This window comes from Paramisgurnus dabryanus, chromosome 17 (genome assembly GCF_030506205.2).
Source record: "Paramisgurnus dabryanus chromosome 17, PD_genome_1.1, whole genome shotgun sequence".
NCBI lineage: Eukaryota > Metazoa > Chordata > Actinopteri > Cypriniformes > Cobitidae > Paramisgurnus > Paramisgurnus dabryanus.
The window spans coordinates 8,831,049-8,849,100 of record NC_133353.1 but is presented as its reverse complement, the minus strand read 5'-3'; the positions used below and the strand labels follow the sequence as shown (position 1 = coordinate 8,849,100).

The following is an 18,052-nucleotide window of genomic DNA, read 5'->3' as shown; positions in this document are numbered from 1 at the left end:
ATTCACAGCATTTTATTGTAGTTCATATTGATTATTGTTTTAAAAGATTTTTTCCCATGAGTTACACAACAGTAACTAAACAGTGTTATTCTTAAACATCCATCACCTGAAGAGTTTAACCATTAACCTTTTAAATCTAACCATGGCATGAGAGAGCGAGAGAGATAAAAGTGCTATTTACAACCAGTGTGTATTTTATGATGTGATGTGTTATTGTGTGAAACAGGGTTCTTTAAAAAATAAATAATAAAAAAGACAAACATTTTTATAACATGCACTGATGAAAGGGTTGCACAATATACGCACAACCGGTGCAACGTCATAACAAGCTAAGTTTCTATCCACTTGTCAATCGAATTATCTAAAGTTCGGTAAAAAAACTCGAATGCGAATAAAGCTGGTGATCAAGTGTGTTTTCATCCAAAGGCTTTAAAGCAAATAAAAACCTGTGCGTAATGACGTCACATGCTGGTTTGCGATCAAACTGGTATATCGAATTGATTTGAGATATTTGAAGGTGTTTCTGTTCATTTTCACACTGAATCACACAACATTCAAGCAAACATTTGCTAGACAAAATGGATCGCACCATTTCACAAGTTATAATAGTGCCTATGTGCCAGCTGATAGCGACATATCAAGATATAATAATAAGAAAGCGACGCTATCAACAAATTGCTATGAAAATGCAGATGCACGTAAATGGCCGACGATAACGGAGGCATTAACATGAAATGATGTACAGTCCGGATCAATGCTTGACGCATTCCTCAAAGTAAATGAGAACGTTTATCGCATAAGCCATATATCGATCAAGATCAAATCCGATGAGACCGAACGTATTTTTTTTTTGAGTCAATATTCATGAGTTCAATCGAATTTTACTGTTTCTATAAGATATCTTTCATTCGAAATCACTTAATTCGGATAAAAACGTGTGGATGGGGACATGGCTGTAGATGGCTCTTAACAGGTTCACGCCCACTTTTAGGGGAAAACAAACTAGACTTCCCATAGACTTCCATACAAAATAGCGGAACGAAACGTTTGTACACAGCCGACAGGCGTAAATAACTTAAAGCGTAACTAAACCCCTGGTCAGAGCCTGACTCCACCCACTGCAATATTTGAAAAATGCAAGAAAAGTGGGCAGATCCCAACGGAGATAGAGGGGACGAACTAAGTGTGTGGTGAGATCGTAACAAGGGCGTGGTGAGCTTGAACGTGCTTACGTCACGAGTCATTTCTTGGACCCAACATCCAATAGGAAAATTCAACTGCAGTAGCCACCGTTCAACCTCAAGAGGGCAGCACTCAGATGTTTTTACACCATATATTGAAGTATTGAAACACTTTATATCCAAATGTCAAAAAACTTACTAAAATCAATGAACAGCACTAATAAAGCATCATTCTTACATATCATTAACTAAAATAAGTTGGTTAGGGGTTTAGTTACTCTTTAAGAAATCACTCAGATTAAATGTCGAGTAATTTTATGTCCACACTGCCTGCCATAGAGCGTGAAAGATAAATTAACACATTTTATTTGGTCAATTATAAAAAGATGTCCCTTTCATTCTTTCAGTGTCAAATTTGTGTAACAACACGGTGACAAAATTGACAGTCAAGTTCCCGGATGTGCCAGTAGTCCATATCGGATAAAAATGGTCCGGAGTTTAAGTCGCATCAATCAAAAATGTCCGTAAAATGTAGACAGTAATGTTGTCTCTTGGTTCATATATGTCAATTCATACTGACTTACAAGTCTCACCTGACTATAAGTCGCAGGACCAGCCAAACTTTGAAAAAAGTGCGACTTATAGTTCGGAAAATATGGTATGCTTTGGGTTTGTAAAAATGAATTTGAACATGAAAAACTGAAAGTTACATAACAAACATACGTTTCCCATTCCTTCTAAGCGTTGATCTTCTTAAGCACATCATAGCACACAGAAGCACTCATTCATGTGCCAGTCTCTTTGCTAAAACTTTGAACCTTTTGAAATATTAAAATGATTCAGTGATTGCAAACTATTGCGATATGCATATTGCCAAATGCGCATCTGTGCTTATTTGAATAAGTTGAATATATTGTGCAGCTATGCATTACATTTACATTCAAATTTAGGCATTTAGTAAACACTTTTAACCAAAGAGACTTACAAAGCGAGGAATTAACATAAAAACTCCAGGAACGTGTATTAAGAAAGACGATCTGGTCAGTGTGATTTTCTTGTTTTAGTTATTAATAAAATCTTTCTGTGTAAATAAATGTGTTGTGTTTCTTTTCAGCATGGGAGACAAAAGTGATTATTTAAGTGTAGAGCATTTAGTGCACTTTCTGAATAAAGTAAGAGATTTGATATCACCGAATGTCTGAATGCCAGTGAATGTCACAATCTCACCACAGTTACCGCACAGTAATCTGTAATTTGTATTTACACCTCCTGTTTACAGACCGCATGTTTATTCTGCATTTTGCGTCTTTACAGCTCCTGCACGTCTGCATGCACAGAAAATAAAGCATGTCATATAAGTTCATGCATGAAATGATGTCTGTAGTTACATCATGTACTAAGACCGACAGAAAATTTAAAGTTGCGATTTTCTTGGCTGATTTGGCTAGGATCTATACTCTCATTTCGGCATAATAATCAAGGACTTGGGTGCAGCAGGCGCAATGATATTACGCAGTGCCCGAAAATAGTCCACCTTGGTATCTTTCAATAGCTGGGGACTATTTTCAAAAAATAAGCCTATTTAAAAAAAAACGTGTCCCTTTAACAGCACATGACTTTGCATGCCAAGCACGATTATTTTTATGTCTATGTAATGTTAGCATCTTAAAGTATTATGAACTTTAAAGGGCGATTTATAGTCGTGCGTAGGTCCTACGGCGTAGCAGCGACGGCGTAGGTTCCGCGTCGGTTTTCATTTATACTTGTGCGTCGCCGTCCGCGTCGACGTGCAAACACACGCGAAACCGCTGGTTGGCAGTAATCACGCGTGTAACCACAGTAGCAGCAGAAGTCGTCACAGAATAAGAAGCTAAGCAAGTTAACCCACAAACGAAGAAGAAATAGCAACTTGTTGTGTATAATTTGAGAAGACCAGCAATGATGGAAGTAAATAAACAGCGACTAATGTTGCAGTTTGAGTTAAATCACTCCTCAACTTGGCTCATCTTTGTTTTCACCGTCTCAAACGGAAATACCTATGACGCAGTTTTTTTACCTGACGGGAGGGGTTCTGGTGGACCAATCACAGCGCTTACGGTCCGCGTAGAGCCGACGCGCTGTTAGAAATTTTTTGAGGTGCGCGTCAGGCTACGCAGAGCTACGCACATGCTACGGATAGCCTACGCCGTAGCTACGCCGTAGGACCTACGCACGACTATAAATCGCCCTTTAGTGCTTGAAATATTTCATTTTATTTATTATGTACCAGGGCTATGAAAAAACTGTGTTGTACCAACACAATAATACTTGCATATTATCATTATTTGACAGAGTCAACGAGATCCACATCTGAATGAGATTTTATTCCCATTCTGTGACTCGAAACGCGCTTTGCAGATCATTGAGCGACACGAACCCAATGAGACATTGAAAAGAAAAGGTATTTGATGCCAATTCATACATATTTAATTGTTTGTTAGTGTACAGCTTTAATGCCTAAAGTAAATATCACTTTATTGCTTGTTTCAGTCAACAGAGAGAATAGTTTTAAACATCATTTGTGTGTCGTGTGAATGAATAATGGTTATTATATGGTGCAGGTCTGATGTCCTTCGATGGTTTCTGTCGGTATCTGATGTCGGATGAAAACGCTCCTGTGTTTCTGGATCGCCTGGAAGTTTACCAGGAGATGGATCATCCTCTGTCTCATTACTTCATCAACTCATCTCACAACACTTACCTGACCGGTCGACAGTTTGGCGGCAGATCTTCAGTGGAGATGTACAGACAGGTGCTGCTCTCTGGCTGCAGGTATAAACATTGGAGGGATTTATTTCACTGGAAACCTGAAAGTCATTTTGGCTCTTTTGTTTTCTTGTGTGTGAATCTGCCAGGTAATGTGGTTTTGTTTTGTATTGTCAGGTGTGTTGAATTGGACTGTTGGGATGGGAAAGGTGAAGACCAAGATCCGATAATCACACACGGAAAGGCCATGTGTACAGATGTGCTTTTCAAGGTGAACACAAACCCAAAGAGTTTCAAGGAGTCAGTGCTCAAATGTGTATTTGGCAACATTTCTGAAAAACCAGCTGTGATGTTCCTCAAGTCAGCATGATATGACATTCCCATTTAAGTCTATATTGTGAATGAAATGGGTTATTCGGCTGACACCAGAAAGACTAGACCTTTAACTTTAATTATATATGATGAAAGATTGCAAAGTATTTTGTTTACAAAACATTTTATATGCTTAAATTGTACAGGACGTTCCCTTTTTGGTAACAATAAATCGTTACCTTGCCTTCCTTTTCCAAATGCATTGAATATTTGTATTGATAAACAATATTTAAACCCTTTTTTAATGTCATATGCAGGATGTTATTCAGGGAATTAAGGAAACAGCCTTTGTAACATCCGAGTTTCCTGTGATTTTGTCTTTTGAGAACCACTGCACGTATGTATGATATCTTTTTTATGTTAAAGACTGAAAATATATTTACAATATACTGTAAACATGCTTTGAATTTACTTGTGTTGTGTTTCAGAAAACCTCAGCAGTATAAACTGGCCCGATACTGTGAGGATATTTTTGGAGATTTGCTCCTAAAGCAACCGCTGGATGACTTCCCGGTGTGTGCTTTCTTCAAGATCACTTTATCAATATTCTGCTCTACAATACAAATTATTATTTTATTTAAAATGAAGTTGTCTTGTAGATGGAGCCCGGTCAACCACTGCCGTCTCCCAATGACCTCAGGGGAAAAATTCTCATTAAGAATAGACGATTGAAACCTGAGGTCGAAAAAAGTAGGTTGAATTCATTTGAGTAATGCAGGGTGTTTTTTCCAAACAGTTTTTCACACGAAATGAACTTTCACTGTTGGTTTCCAGAGCAGCTGGATCATTGGAAGAAGCACATGGAGGCTGGAGAGCCAAGCGTCTCCACAAACATCTCTGAAGATGAGACTGAAGAGGAGATGTCTGCTGGTGAGAGAAGCACATCTTATCATTTCATCAGTGTTGTGATATTTGAATTATTTCTTGGTACCAATGAGGTTGTCAAAACTGTTTTGTTTATCTGCAAATTGGGAAGGTTTGATAAATTTTCGGTCTGGACAAAAAGATAGTTACAATTACATCCTTAAAAATGTGGGTGCTTTATGATGCCATACGCACAGGGGTACTCACACTTGGTGTCCTGCATCTCCAACTTTGGCGGAACACCGGCTGTCAAGGACCGAGTTTGGGTACGCCTGCCATAGAAGAACCAGTTTTGGCAAAAAAACATTTTTGTTTGTATTTTAGAGCTGTATAATGAAGCTCATCCTGAGCGGATACACGCATGTTTGATCAGCGAGGAAGACCGTCAAGATGAAGAGCCGCTACCACACACAAAGGTTCTTACATCAATATCAGATATTGATAGTTTAGATTAACAATAAGGCTTGTCAGTATGGTTTATATTTAACGGTTGTGTCATCCAGTGCACTGCAAAAAATGATTTTCAAGAAAAAAAAATCTTAGTATTTTTCTTATGCATTTTCTTGATGAGCAAAACTACCCAAGAAAATAAGTCTAGTTTTTAGACAAAAAATATAAAATTTAAGTGATTTTTTGCATAAAACAAGAAAAAAATCTGCCAATGGGGTAAGCAAAGTTTTCTTGAATTTTTCTTGAATTTAGTGTTTAAGAAAAATGTCAAGATTTTTTTGCTTATCCCATTGGCAGATTTTTTTTTCTTGTTTTATGCGCAAAATCACTTAAATTTGATATTTTTGGTCTAAAAACTAGACTTATTTTCTTCTGTCGTTTTGCTCATCAAGACAATGCACCTTAATTTAAGAATTTTTTGATATTTTTACTGAAAACATACAAAATACTAAGACATTTTTTTCTTGAAAATAATTTTTTTGTGTTTTTTTGAGTTTATTTTGTGACCCCGGACCACAAAACCAGTCATGAGTCGCATGGGTATATTTGTAGCAATTGGCAAAAAAAATTGTATGGGTCAAAATAATAAATTGTTATGGATATTAAGTAAAGATTAGTTTGTAAATATCTTACCATAAATATATCAAAAATGTATTTATCATCATTAGTAATATGTGTTTTATTTTGACAACTTTAAAGGAAATGTTTTCAACACTTAGATTTTTTTGTATCCTTGGATTCCAGATTTTCAAATAGTTGTATCTTCGCCACATAATGTCCTATCCTAACAAACCATAAATCAATGAAAAACTTATTTATGTGTTTCAAAAATTGACCCTTATGAGTGGTTTTGTGGTCCAGGGTCACACTTCTGCTTGATTTAAAGCTTTCTGCTGCATCCATAAAGTAAAGCTGAGACGGCACCAAGATAAAAGTTTCCTTTCAGTTATTGTCACCGAATCTCTTTTGATTTCACAGGCCGGAGAAACAAATGTAGCAGATGAGCTTGCTTTGATTCAGTCGTACACGTACGTCGCAGCAACCACAAATATCCACCCGTATCTTTCCAATATAGTCAACTACGCCCAGGCGGTGAAGTTTCTAGGTTTTGGTGAAGCTGAAGGTAAGGCCATTTACAAACTGAACGATTCAATTATGAAAAGATTTCAACAATTGCTTTCTCTTTTGTGTGTTTACAGAGAAAAATATCCACCACAACATGTCTTCCTTCAATGAATCCGTCACTTTAGGGTATTTAAGAACAAACGCCATTGAATTTGTGAAGTATCCTTTTTATTTCCATAATAACTATGAATTACGTTTCATTTGAGATTTGACAACTAGGGAATATCGCAGTCATGTTATTCTTGTTGTTTTGTTAACCAGTATATTTGTTGTTTTATGGTTTCATAGGCCACAGTGTGTCACGTAAAGCATTGAAGTGAAATGAAAGATGTTTTTATCCAGAAAAATCTCAGTAGAATAATAACGAGTCTTTGAGAGGTCAGAAAGCAGTGAAGTTTGTGCGTGTTTGTGCGTCTGTGTGTGTGTTTGTGTGGATGTTGAATCTGAAGTAAGGTCTGACTGAAGGGTCTGGAGTTTATAATGAGAGATCAGTCACATCTCTTTTCTTATTCCCACCGCTTTCAAAGTACGTTTGTGGTGTAAAAACAGCCGTAGACCTACTGAGTCAGTGAGCCCTAAACTTTTACTGGAGGGGAAAGCTGTGTTTAAAGTGTGAAGATCTAAAAAAAATAGACCGATTCTTCAGAAATCCCTGAAACCTTCCCAGTCTTATTTCCTTGAATGAGATCCACAGCTACAACAAACGGCAGATGAGTCGAATCTACCCTAAAGGAGGACGAGTGGACTCCAGTAATTATATACCTCAGATATTCTGGAACGCCGGCTGCCAGATGGTTTCTCTGAACTTCCAGACCCCAGGTAATGCACACAACACACACAAATACACAAACACACACAGACACACATGTCGTCTGCAGTAGAATGTCCGTCTCAGTAGGCGTATGTTGCTGTGTCTGGCGTCCATCTGCGGTTTCATGAAACATAATCTCTGTCACATCAGCATATTCTGTTTGACAGATCCTACCCCAAAAAGCTGAATTCATAATAACATGATCATTTCACCCCAAACCCATAACATTCAAACCCACGTGCGGTTGAATGTGTCCAGTCAGACGTCATCTTCCTTCAAGATCAGCAGATTCAGAACTCTTGATGTGTAAACTTTAGAGAGTTGCGTTACTGTATCTCATACTGTAGTGTATTAAAATACATTTCGCTATAGAGCAATGAAAAACAATGTAACGTTTTTATGTGGGACAGGTTTATGTTGTGCTGTTTGTAATTCGCCCACTGTCTGTGTGTGTGTGTGCGCGTGCGTAAGAGCACTCAGTAGTGCATACACGGAGAGACGCGTTTCAAAAAGCAAGCAAACATAATATATTTCTGTTCTGGACAGGGCACATACAAACAAAATTATCTCCAATTTTGTTTATGTCTTAAGTGTATGTATAGATTAAAAGCAGAAACCAGTATGTGCTTATTTGTTCTTAAAGAGACAGTAACCTCAATTAACCTACTTAAAGTAACACGCCCAGATTTTGGGAATTTAGCTTATTCACCGTATTCCCCAGAGTTAGATAAGTCCATACATACCTTTCTCATCTCCGTGCGTGCTGTAACTTTGTTTGACGCAGCCCCCGCTAGCTTAGCATAGCACAAAGACTGGAAGTGAATGGCTCCAGCTAGCAAACTGCTCCCAATAAGTGACAAAATAATGCGAACATTTTCCTATTTATATGTTGTGATTTGTATAGTCACACCGTGTACAAATAACAAAGTGATATGAGACACAGCCATCTTATAACAGTATACATACTGGGAACTATATTCTCAGAAGACGAAGCACTGTTACGTGGGCGGAGTGATTTGCTCGCAGCACCCGAGAAGCCCCTGGTGAGGAGCAGAGAGTTCGGTCAGAGTTGTGCAAATCACTCCGCCCATGTAGCAGTGCTTCGTCTTCTGAGAATATAGTTCCCAGTATGTGTACGGTTAAAAGATGGCTGTGTCTCATATCACCTTGTTATTTGTACACGGTGTGACTATACAAATCATGATAATGGTGAATGATCTCAGCTTTAGCATGAATAGTGACGGGCATCACCACCCAGCTTAATTTATTTCTTTAGGCACTTTTCACCTTTTTTCATTATTGGAAAGCATCATCGCAGTCACCCTGTTAAACACCCTGGTATTGCATAAATGTCAGTTTATTGTTTCTTGTAGATTTGGCCATGCAGCTGAACCAGGGCAAGTTTGAATACAACGGCTCATGCGGGTATGGACACACGAATTACACCATTAATTGCTTAAATCCAAATAATTCAGATGTTTGACAGTCAAAGCTTCATTTCGAGCCGGTGCTTCCATTCATTATTCCTCCAGTTTCCGTACAAACTATTCGTATAATAAACTAATAAATCAACCAGATACATTCCTTATGTATTCGACATAGAGATAAACAAATCAAAACTCAAGTCATGATGTTAAAGCGTTTTCTGGGCATTTGCTTACTGGCCTGAAGCAAAACACACAAAAAAGACTTTAATGTCTTGAGATTTCCAGGAATCTCCTTTAGTGTGAATGTGTGGGATTTATTCAGATTCAGTCTGTGCCCTCTTGAATACACCGAATGCTCGGAGGTATTGAGGTTATGTGCCGTAGTATAAATACAGCAGGATGAGGTATGAATGTATTCAACTGATCCTAGTATGAGATGCTTGACTTATACTAGGACGTGATACTACACATTCACACTTCACGTTTGCGCTGCTTTCTTAACACAGCAACAGTTGGCAGTGTTAATTTCCTCTCATCAGATAGTGGCATCATGTGATCCACGCTGTGAGTCGAGTCACGGCGGTGTGAAACTCCAAACATGTTAATCAACACATTAATCACGGTGAAGCAGCGCAGTATCCATTAGAGATCTGTTTAGTGGTGTAAATTAAATATGAGACAAGAGGGACGTTATTAAATGGATCATTGCTTTAAGGTGATGCTCTTACAATGAACAGCTCTCTTCTGTCTTAAAATGTGTCTGTTTGAGGTTAACTGCTCACTTGCGTTTGGTTGTCAGGTATCTTCTGAAGCCAGATTTTATGCGACGACCAGATCGCACCTTCGACCCGTTTTCAGAAACACCTGTGGATGGGGTCATCGCAGCCACCTGCAGTGTTCAGGTACTGATGTAGTGTTATACATGTGGTTAAAGTTATACATGTGGTCTTGGAATAACAGGGTTTTTCTAAATCACAAATCAGTCTGATTGATACATCAGTAAATTCACATAAATTTGTCAATACAATACAAGACTAGGAAAGGCGGTTATACAGTAGATGGAAATGGATTGGTCATAAACTATAGGAATAATTCTTTTAATGTAAATTACACAATGATTTTTTATTTATAATGTGCATCATATAATTGTGTAGAATAAGATATAGATATGAAGATAGTAACTGTGTGTTCACCCTAGTTGCGAATGAAGCGAATAAATCGCAGTATTTGTGCAGAGTTGGACACTTGAAAATTTTTCATTTGTGTGTGAACTTTGCGTCATTTGCGCACGTGAACTTTGCAACCTCTGGGTGTGTACTTTGCATCATTTGCGCGTGAACTTTGCGTCATTTGCGCGTGAACTTTACGTCATTTGCGCGTGAACTTTGCGTCATTTGCGCGTGAACTTTGCGTCATTTGCGCGTGAACTTTGCGTCATTTGCGCGTGAACTTTGCGTCATTTGCGCGTGAACTTTGCGTCATTTGCGCGTGAACTTTGCGTCATTTGCGCGTGAACTTTGCGTCATTTGCGCGTGAACTTTGCATCATTTGCGCGTGAACTTTGCGTCATTTGCGCGTGAACTTTACGTCATTTGCGCGTGAACTTTGCGTCATTTGCGCGTGAACTTTGCGTCATTTGCGCGTGAACTTTGCGTCATTTGCGCGTGAACTTTGCGTCATTTGCGCGTGAACTTTGCGTCATTTGCGCATGAACTTTGCGTCGTTTGCGCGTGAACTTTGCATCATTTGTGCATGAACTTTGCGTCATTTGCACATGAACTTTGTGTCATTTGCGCGTGAACTTTGCGTCATTTGCGCGTGAACTTTACGTCATTTGCGCGTGAACTTTACGTCATTTGCGCGTGAACTTTGCGTCATTTGTGCGTGAAATTTGCGTCATTTGCGCGTGAACTTTGCGTCATTTGGGCGTGAACTTTGCGTCATTTGCGCGTGAACTTTGCGTCATTTGCGCGTGAACTTTGCGTCATTTGCGCGTGAACTTTGCGTCATTTGCGCGTGAACTTTGCATCATTTGTGCAAGAACTTTGCGTCATTTGCACATGAACTTTGTGTCATTTGCGCGTGAACTTTGCGTCATTTGCGCGTGAACTTTACGTCATTTGCGCGTGAACTTTGCGTCATTTGTGCGTGAACTTTACGTCATTTGCGCGTGAACTTTGCGTCATTTGTGCGTGAACTTTGCGTCATTTGCGCGTGAACTTTGCGTCATTTGCACGTGAACTTTGCGTCATTTGCGCGTGAACTTTGCATCATTTGTGCATGAACTTTGCGTCATTTGCACATGAACTTTGTGTCATTTGCGCGTGAACTTTGTGTCATTTGCGTGGTACTTTGCGTCATTTGTGCGAGAACTTTGCGTCATTTGCACGTGAACTTTGCGTCATTCGCACATGAAATTCAGACACGAAAATTTTCAGTTTGCCGGCTTTAGCTAGCTTGTAGTCTCAATATGTATTTCTGTTTATATAAAATTATGAAGATTCTTCATATAGTACAGCTTTGGGTGTCCACATGCACAGTGGCATGTTTACCCACCACGCAAACCACGCAATTGCGTGGGGCCTCGCGGGCTTGGGGGGCCCCCTACTGGCCACAAGGTGTGGGAAAGTATGTCACGTTTATTCAGACCCGAATCTAAGGTACGGATAAAGCACGCGCGAGCAAGAGATGTGGGAGTATGCACGTAGAATAATATTTGCGCTTATTCTCGCGAGGGCACATATAGGCTACTTCATGAGCGAAACTCTACGGGAAAGCGCACCTCTGCTCTTTCTGCTCAAGTGCTGGAATGAGCGCTCGCTCGACTCTCTCTGTGCTCTTGTAACTGCACAACATTCACTCGATGGTCAAGTTTACTTTAAAGACTTTGGGCTTCACACCTGTGATTGGTGGTTCGGTTTGATGACACGCATCTTTTGTTCCACACTCGTACAGGTATAAACATGATAAAGACACCACGCAGGGGTTTTAATCACGTCGAAAATAGACGACAAATCATATTCTGTATCTCATCATTGTCATTAAAATATCATCTTTAGTGTATTTCTAGTCTATATGCTTGTTGTATCTCACAGTAAGTTTGTTTTTGCAATATGAACATAAGAGTTTTATGTGATTCCCATCCATAAATTCAAGCAATAACCAACTTACAATGTTGTTTGCTGGTGTTAATTAGTACAGTTTGTTAGATCAGTCTGAATCTTAATCTAATGCTTCCTCTTTTTCCTCATTTAGTTTTTTTTTTAGTAAGATTTCAGACACTGAAGTTGCAGTTTTAATTACATTGTTTTAAATACATCCTATAATACATTTGCAAGCAAAATATATATCTGAGAGGGGCGTGAAAAATTTTTTTAAACCAAAAATTTTTGTCATACCAAACTGTAACAATTTAGTGTTATTTTAAAAAGGGTAAAACAAAATAAACCAGGTTTATATATCTCACTTAATTCTATATACTGAATATTATTGTTGTGCAATTCAAATGAAAAACCTTGGGCAATGCTGGGGCATGGGGGCCCCGGTTCTTGGACTTTGCAAAGGGTCACCAAAATGGTAAACACGCCACTGCACATGTAGCAACAATGATTTTGTCCTCCACTGTTGCATTGAACTTAATGCTTCATTTGTGTCTGGTGTAAACGCATATTTACTAACAGCTAGCGCTAGCGCAAACCATAATTTTGTCGTTAAATAAGGACTGTCACTTACTAAAGACATGCAGTGGATCATTAGTGCTGAAAGATGTGGTCTAGTTATTTTTGCGACTGACCTTATTGCATATGCATTTCTAGGAGTTTCACTTTCTGATGCAAAATGTATGGTAGTAGAGTATTCAAATGATTCATGCAACATGATTTATGTTACTAATGTTTGCGCGTGTGTTATGACTGGTATTTGCACCATTATTTAACGCCGAAAAAAGCATGTCTTAAATCATTTTGCGCCTAAATGGCTGCAATTATTGCAAAAAAAGAGGCATCACAGAGAGCAGAGAACATGTGATACAATGCAGACAATATTGTTTGCCAAGCCATGTTATTTTTTTATTTGCTGAATTAAATAAATGAGGAGTCACTAGAAGTCGTCACACAATACCAGACATTTCAAAACCTCTTTGTAAATCGTAATTTTTGTCCTTACCACACCTCAAATTTTCCACTGCGATGTCCTGAACTCAAGCGCGTCAGGTGTTAGTAGATCACCCGCGCCTCATCAGCTCTGCTTATTTGTGAACTAATTTGCGTTGCTCTTAGTAGATTGTGTCGGTCATTATGGAAATCAGCTGTTGCGTCTGTGTTATTTAATTTGTGCCTTTTTAGTAAATAACCCACAGATATTACAACTCCCACTGACGCTTTTTTGAAATTGCACTAATTTGCCTAGTTTAGTAAATCTGGCCTAAATTGTGTTTAGGTTATAACACTCGGATGTTTTGTTAAATAGGTAATATCAGGTCAGTTTCTATCTGATAAGAAGATCGGTACGTATGTTGAAGTGGATATGTACGGACTGCCCACAGACACCATACGGAAAGAGTTTCGCACGAGAATGGTGATGAACAACGGTCTAAACCCGGTGTATGATGCAGAACCCTTCGTCTTTAGAAAGGTAACCTTTAAAAATCAAGGTCAGTGTTTGGTCTCTTGATGATATAATGTGTTATGGCAGTACGAATGTTCTTGTACCCTAAAGAGTGGAGGTCTTGATTCTTTATGTTGTTATATCATAATTCAGAATAACAATGATACTGTATGTATGACATTTTCTAAAAGCCCACTATTATTATACAGAAATGATACCACATGAACTTTAATTATATAGAAACGTGCTGAATGGAGATGTTACTACTGTATAGAGGTCGCCATTATGAAAACACTACAGTCTAATGATTATAATACATCACCTTACCTATAAAGTCTGTGAATAATGCTGACAATGTGTGACTGTACAAAACCAGGTAAGATGTGGCCAAACTATTACTAAAGGTGTTAGTCAAGATAAGCATTACTGATTATGAACAATTCATTAACAATTTATAAAAGATTAATTACTTCAGGATAAACGCACATTTGCGGACCATTGTAAACAATACACTGACACAAAGACATTAATTATTATCATTCCACAGACAACAATGTCTGAGCGGTCCCTTTTTCTCCACACTTATAAACACTGGAGCGGTAGTTTCGCATAAGTCATGCATGACCTTTTCACTTGATTACGTAATATATAAAGTCACGCTAGTGCATCACATGGCTAGTGCATTTTTTTTTTTTTTTGAAAATGACGATCGGTTGGCTAGATAAGACTGAAATTGAAACTGTAAATTGTTGAGGTCCACTAAAAATGGAGAAAAATCCTGGAATGTTTTTCTCAAAAAAATAAATTTCTTCTCGACTGAAAAAAGAAAGACATAAACATCTTGTATGACATGGGGTTGAGTAAATGAATGAAAGTGGAATATTGCTTTAAGGCATCTGGTGGAGCATTAGTTCATCCTGGAATGAATGAAGATTTTATAATAAACTTTATTTTTCTATAGCGCCTTTAAAGTGCACATCTCAAAGCGCTTTACAAAAAAATTAAAACAACAGAGATACAACACATAATAAAGATTAGGATTAAAGAGACATTATACAATATAAAACAAAGATAAAAATTTTCTCATTAATTTCTCACCCTCATGTCATTCACACCTGTAAGACCTTTGTTCATCTTCAGAACATAAATTAAGATATTTTTAATAAAACCCATGAGGGTTTTGAGCCCCCATTGACAGAAACGCAACTCACAAATTTCAAGGCCCAGAAGGTCAGAAAAGACATCATTAAAATAGTTACGCATATTTTCATGAATGCAGATTTTTAAAAATCAGCAATAGACATATATACTGCAAAAAGGGTTTTCAACATGGACTCATGGTGGTATTGCTGGTGGTCCTCCCATTATTGTTTAAATGCAGTTTTTTTAAATAAAAGAGGCATCAAACAAAAAATGCATAATTAGGTTAACAATATAAATTAAAACTTAAAATGAAGAGTGTGATATTCACATGGAAATCAGTTCAGTTAACTTAAAATGTTATGTAATATGCAAAGTGATTTTTTTTTACTGTAATATCTTTGTAACGTAACCATTGATATTTATATATCACACCACACCATTGTTTAACACATGCATGATATTGTTTGTGATGAAGACTTAAATTACTTCAAATTGTGGAAATATATTTAGTTAAAGGGATGCTTAAAGCAACATCCTACCAACAACCTCCTGTAGAAATCACCTAGCAATGGCATCTACCCTGTGACACCCTAGCAACTGCATAGAAACACCCTGGCAACCACCAGAAACACACTTAATCAATAATTCCCAGCAACACAATGGTTGCAATTACATCTAAATATTTACTGCAGAAAAAAGTCAAATTTACTATTTTTATACTAGAACAACATCTGATGTCACGATAGGATTGGTTTTGACAGACCTCCTGTGAGCGAGGTAAATAACAGAAACAAATACCTCATTTTCACAGGTAATCCTCCCAGACCTCGCTGTCCTCCGAGTGGCTGTGTACGATGATAACGGTAAACTGATCGGCCAGAGAATTCTGCCGCTGGACGGATTGCAGTCGGGTTACAGACACATCTCTCTGAGGAATGAATATAACAAACCTCTGTCTCTGGCCACGGTCTTCTGCAACATCATCCTCAAAACATACGTGCCTGACGGTTTCGGAGGTTAGGAAACCTTTAACTTGACAAATAAAAGCTTAGTGTGATGCCAAGTTCAGACAGGTTCATCGAGTCCTGTCACAACTGTCACACATGCTGTAAAATGTCTTTTCAGCTATCGTAGATGCTCTGTCGGATCCCAGAAAGTACTTATCCATCTGTGAGAAGAGAACCGACCAAATGAAAGCCATGGGCATTGAAACAGTGAGCGTCTTCATTACTAATTCACAAGACCTTGAGATATTCCAACAAAGCCATTCATTTTATTTAATAAGCCCTTTATGTACTCTGCTTAATGTTATGAATCAGTTATTATCATTAAAACTTAGCATAAAAGTGATTCTCTGGTGCACATACTCCAAAGATCTTCATGGTGTAGCTTTTTCTTGCATTCCTGAAACTTTATTTTGTGTGCATTTATTTAAATATAACAAAATACGCAAATTAAGTTATTGAATGATATTTGTTTGGATGTTTATTCAGTCAGATATCGCTGATGTACCGAATGACAGCTGTATGAGAAGTGACAAACGGACTGCGATGTTGCCACAGAAAGAGAGGCAGAAATCTGAACGAAACCAAAGTACTGTCAACTGTTACAAAGAGGGTAATGTTTACTCTTATACATCACAAATAAATCACAAAACTAAACTAAGTGTGAAGTTGAATCCTGGCCTAAAATCTGATTCTCACTGAGTTCAATTAAAACACGTTGCTTAAAGTTGGTTTGTTTTTGTGTGCATGTGTACGCTAAACACATTCAGCTTAGAAATAATACAAATACCCTTATTTTATTCATTATAAACCCAATGCCACTGCAAAAAAGGTATTGAATTGATTTTAAAGGATTTTTGCTTTTACCGCATAGCTGCAGGTTATTTTCTGTTCTGGTTTTTTACAATATATTAACACATTTCGTTGTTTTAAACCTCTAGACACATCAATGCTGACACCACGACTGACCATCGATGATTTAAAGCAGTTAAAGGTAGGAAACAGAATAAAGTGTTGGATTTTTGTTTGTGAAATGTGTTGCATTCATGTTTGTGTCTCCCCAGAGCTACTTAAAATTAGTCAAGAAGCAGCAGAAGGAGGCAAACGCTTTGAAGAAGAAGCAGATGAAGGTGACCCGGGGTCTTTGTTGTGTTTAACTTTATTGAATTGATCCTGTAGTGTCACAAAGACTAAAGTCAGACAGGCTGAAAGCCGACGGCACAGATACAAAGTCACAAGAGAAATGATCCTGCTTCATATTTCAGGCACACGCGGCACTGCAGAGTTCACACAGCGCTCAGGTGGACAGGATTGATGCTCAACATGCTAAAGAGAAACAAACTCTGGAGAAACAACTTTTCAAAAGCATCAAGAAATCCAAGTAAATGTGTTTAAATCAGTTTATCATCATACTTCTGGTGCTTCTGCTAGCTAAGATTCAAATTTTAAGATTTTTCATTATCATACAAAACTTTTTCATTTTTACCTTTTGAATTTTAAGAGAAGGATCCGCACACCAAAAAGCTCCCTTTCATAAATTTTTTGGTGTGCGGATCCTTCTCTTTTTGTTACTTATTCATTGATTTGATCCTGCACCCGCGTTTAACTTGGACGTGCGTGATTCTATCGTTTTACCTTTTGAATGTTGACATTTCTTTTATCATGCATGCACTTTGAAGTGTTTGCAGTCAAATTTGTTAAATACCAATGAAATTATTAAAGTAGCAATTGTAAAAATAAGGCATTTCATTTACTGACTTACTAATCTTTTTCTTGGCATTAAAATGAAATCACTGAACCTAAACAAATAAGAGTCTGATAGAAGAAAACATGTCAGACGCACTTAGAGCCTTTTGCATCTGAACTCTTCATATAATGATTTAACAAAGTATTTGGACACTACGAGCTACACCTACAGTGTCCTGCACTGACGTCATCACATTTTAAGGTGATTTTTAACACATTTGGGGCTAGATTTACTAAACTGGGCAAATTAGCATAAGAGCGCAATAAAATAAAAAAAACGCAGATGGGAGTGGTAATATCTATGGGTTATTTACTAAAAAGGCGCAAATTAAATTACACGAGCGCAACAGCTGATTTCCATAATTAAAAACGCAATCTACAATACTAAGAGCAGCGCAAATTAGTTCAGGGTCGCAAATAAGCAGAGCTAATGAGGTGCGGGTGATCTACTTACACCTGAGGCGCTTGAGTTCAGCACCACGGACATCGCAGCTGGAAATGCGGGGTGTGAAATCCCAGATAATGAAGCCATAGGACACTAAAAAGAACCAAAAATGAAGGTTTACAAGAACGCCAGGA

At 37.9% G+C, this 18,052-nt stretch overlaps 1 protein-coding gene across 1 annotated transcript in view; it reads left to right on the top strand.

Annotated features, from left to right (window-relative positions):
* plcb4a (phospholipase C, beta 4a) overlaps window positions 1-18,052 on the top strand; it is a 32,272-nt gene that overhangs the window by 8,199 nt on the left and 6,021 nt on the right. Inside the window, exons 9-29 of the mRNA XM_065255056.2 lie at window positions 2,296-2,353; window positions 3,513-3,621; window positions 3,782-3,992; window positions 4,104-4,197; window positions 4,556-4,635; window positions 4,727-4,811; window positions 4,898-4,988; window positions 5,073-5,168; window positions 5,487-5,578; window positions 6,591-6,735; window positions 6,812-6,896; window positions 7,432-7,556; window positions 8,922-8,973; window positions 9,775-9,877; window positions 13,443-13,607; window positions 15,535-15,739; window positions 15,849-15,937; window positions 16,217-16,340; window positions 16,669-16,721; window positions 16,792-16,857; window positions 16,993-17,108. Of these exons, the coding sequence (XP_065111128.1) occupies window positions 2,296-2,353; window positions 3,513-3,621; window positions 3,782-3,992; window positions 4,104-4,197; window positions 4,556-4,635; window positions 4,727-4,811; window positions 4,898-4,988; window positions 5,073-5,168; window positions 5,487-5,578; window positions 6,591-6,735; window positions 6,812-6,896; window positions 7,432-7,556; window positions 8,922-8,973; window positions 9,775-9,877; window positions 13,443-13,607; window positions 15,535-15,739; window positions 15,849-15,937; window positions 16,217-16,340; window positions 16,669-16,721; window positions 16,792-16,857; window positions 16,993-17,108 (2,244 nt within the window). The remainder of the gene's footprint in view (window positions 1-2,295; window positions 2,354-3,512; window positions 3,622-3,781; window positions 3,993-4,103; window positions 4,198-4,555; window positions 4,636-4,726; window positions 4,812-4,897; window positions 4,989-5,072; window positions 5,169-5,486; window positions 5,579-6,590; window positions 6,736-6,811; window positions 6,897-7,431; window positions 7,557-8,921; window positions 8,974-9,774; window positions 9,878-13,442; window positions 13,608-15,534; window positions 15,740-15,848; window positions 15,938-16,216; window positions 16,341-16,668; window positions 16,722-16,791; window positions 16,858-16,992; window positions 17,109-18,052) is intronic.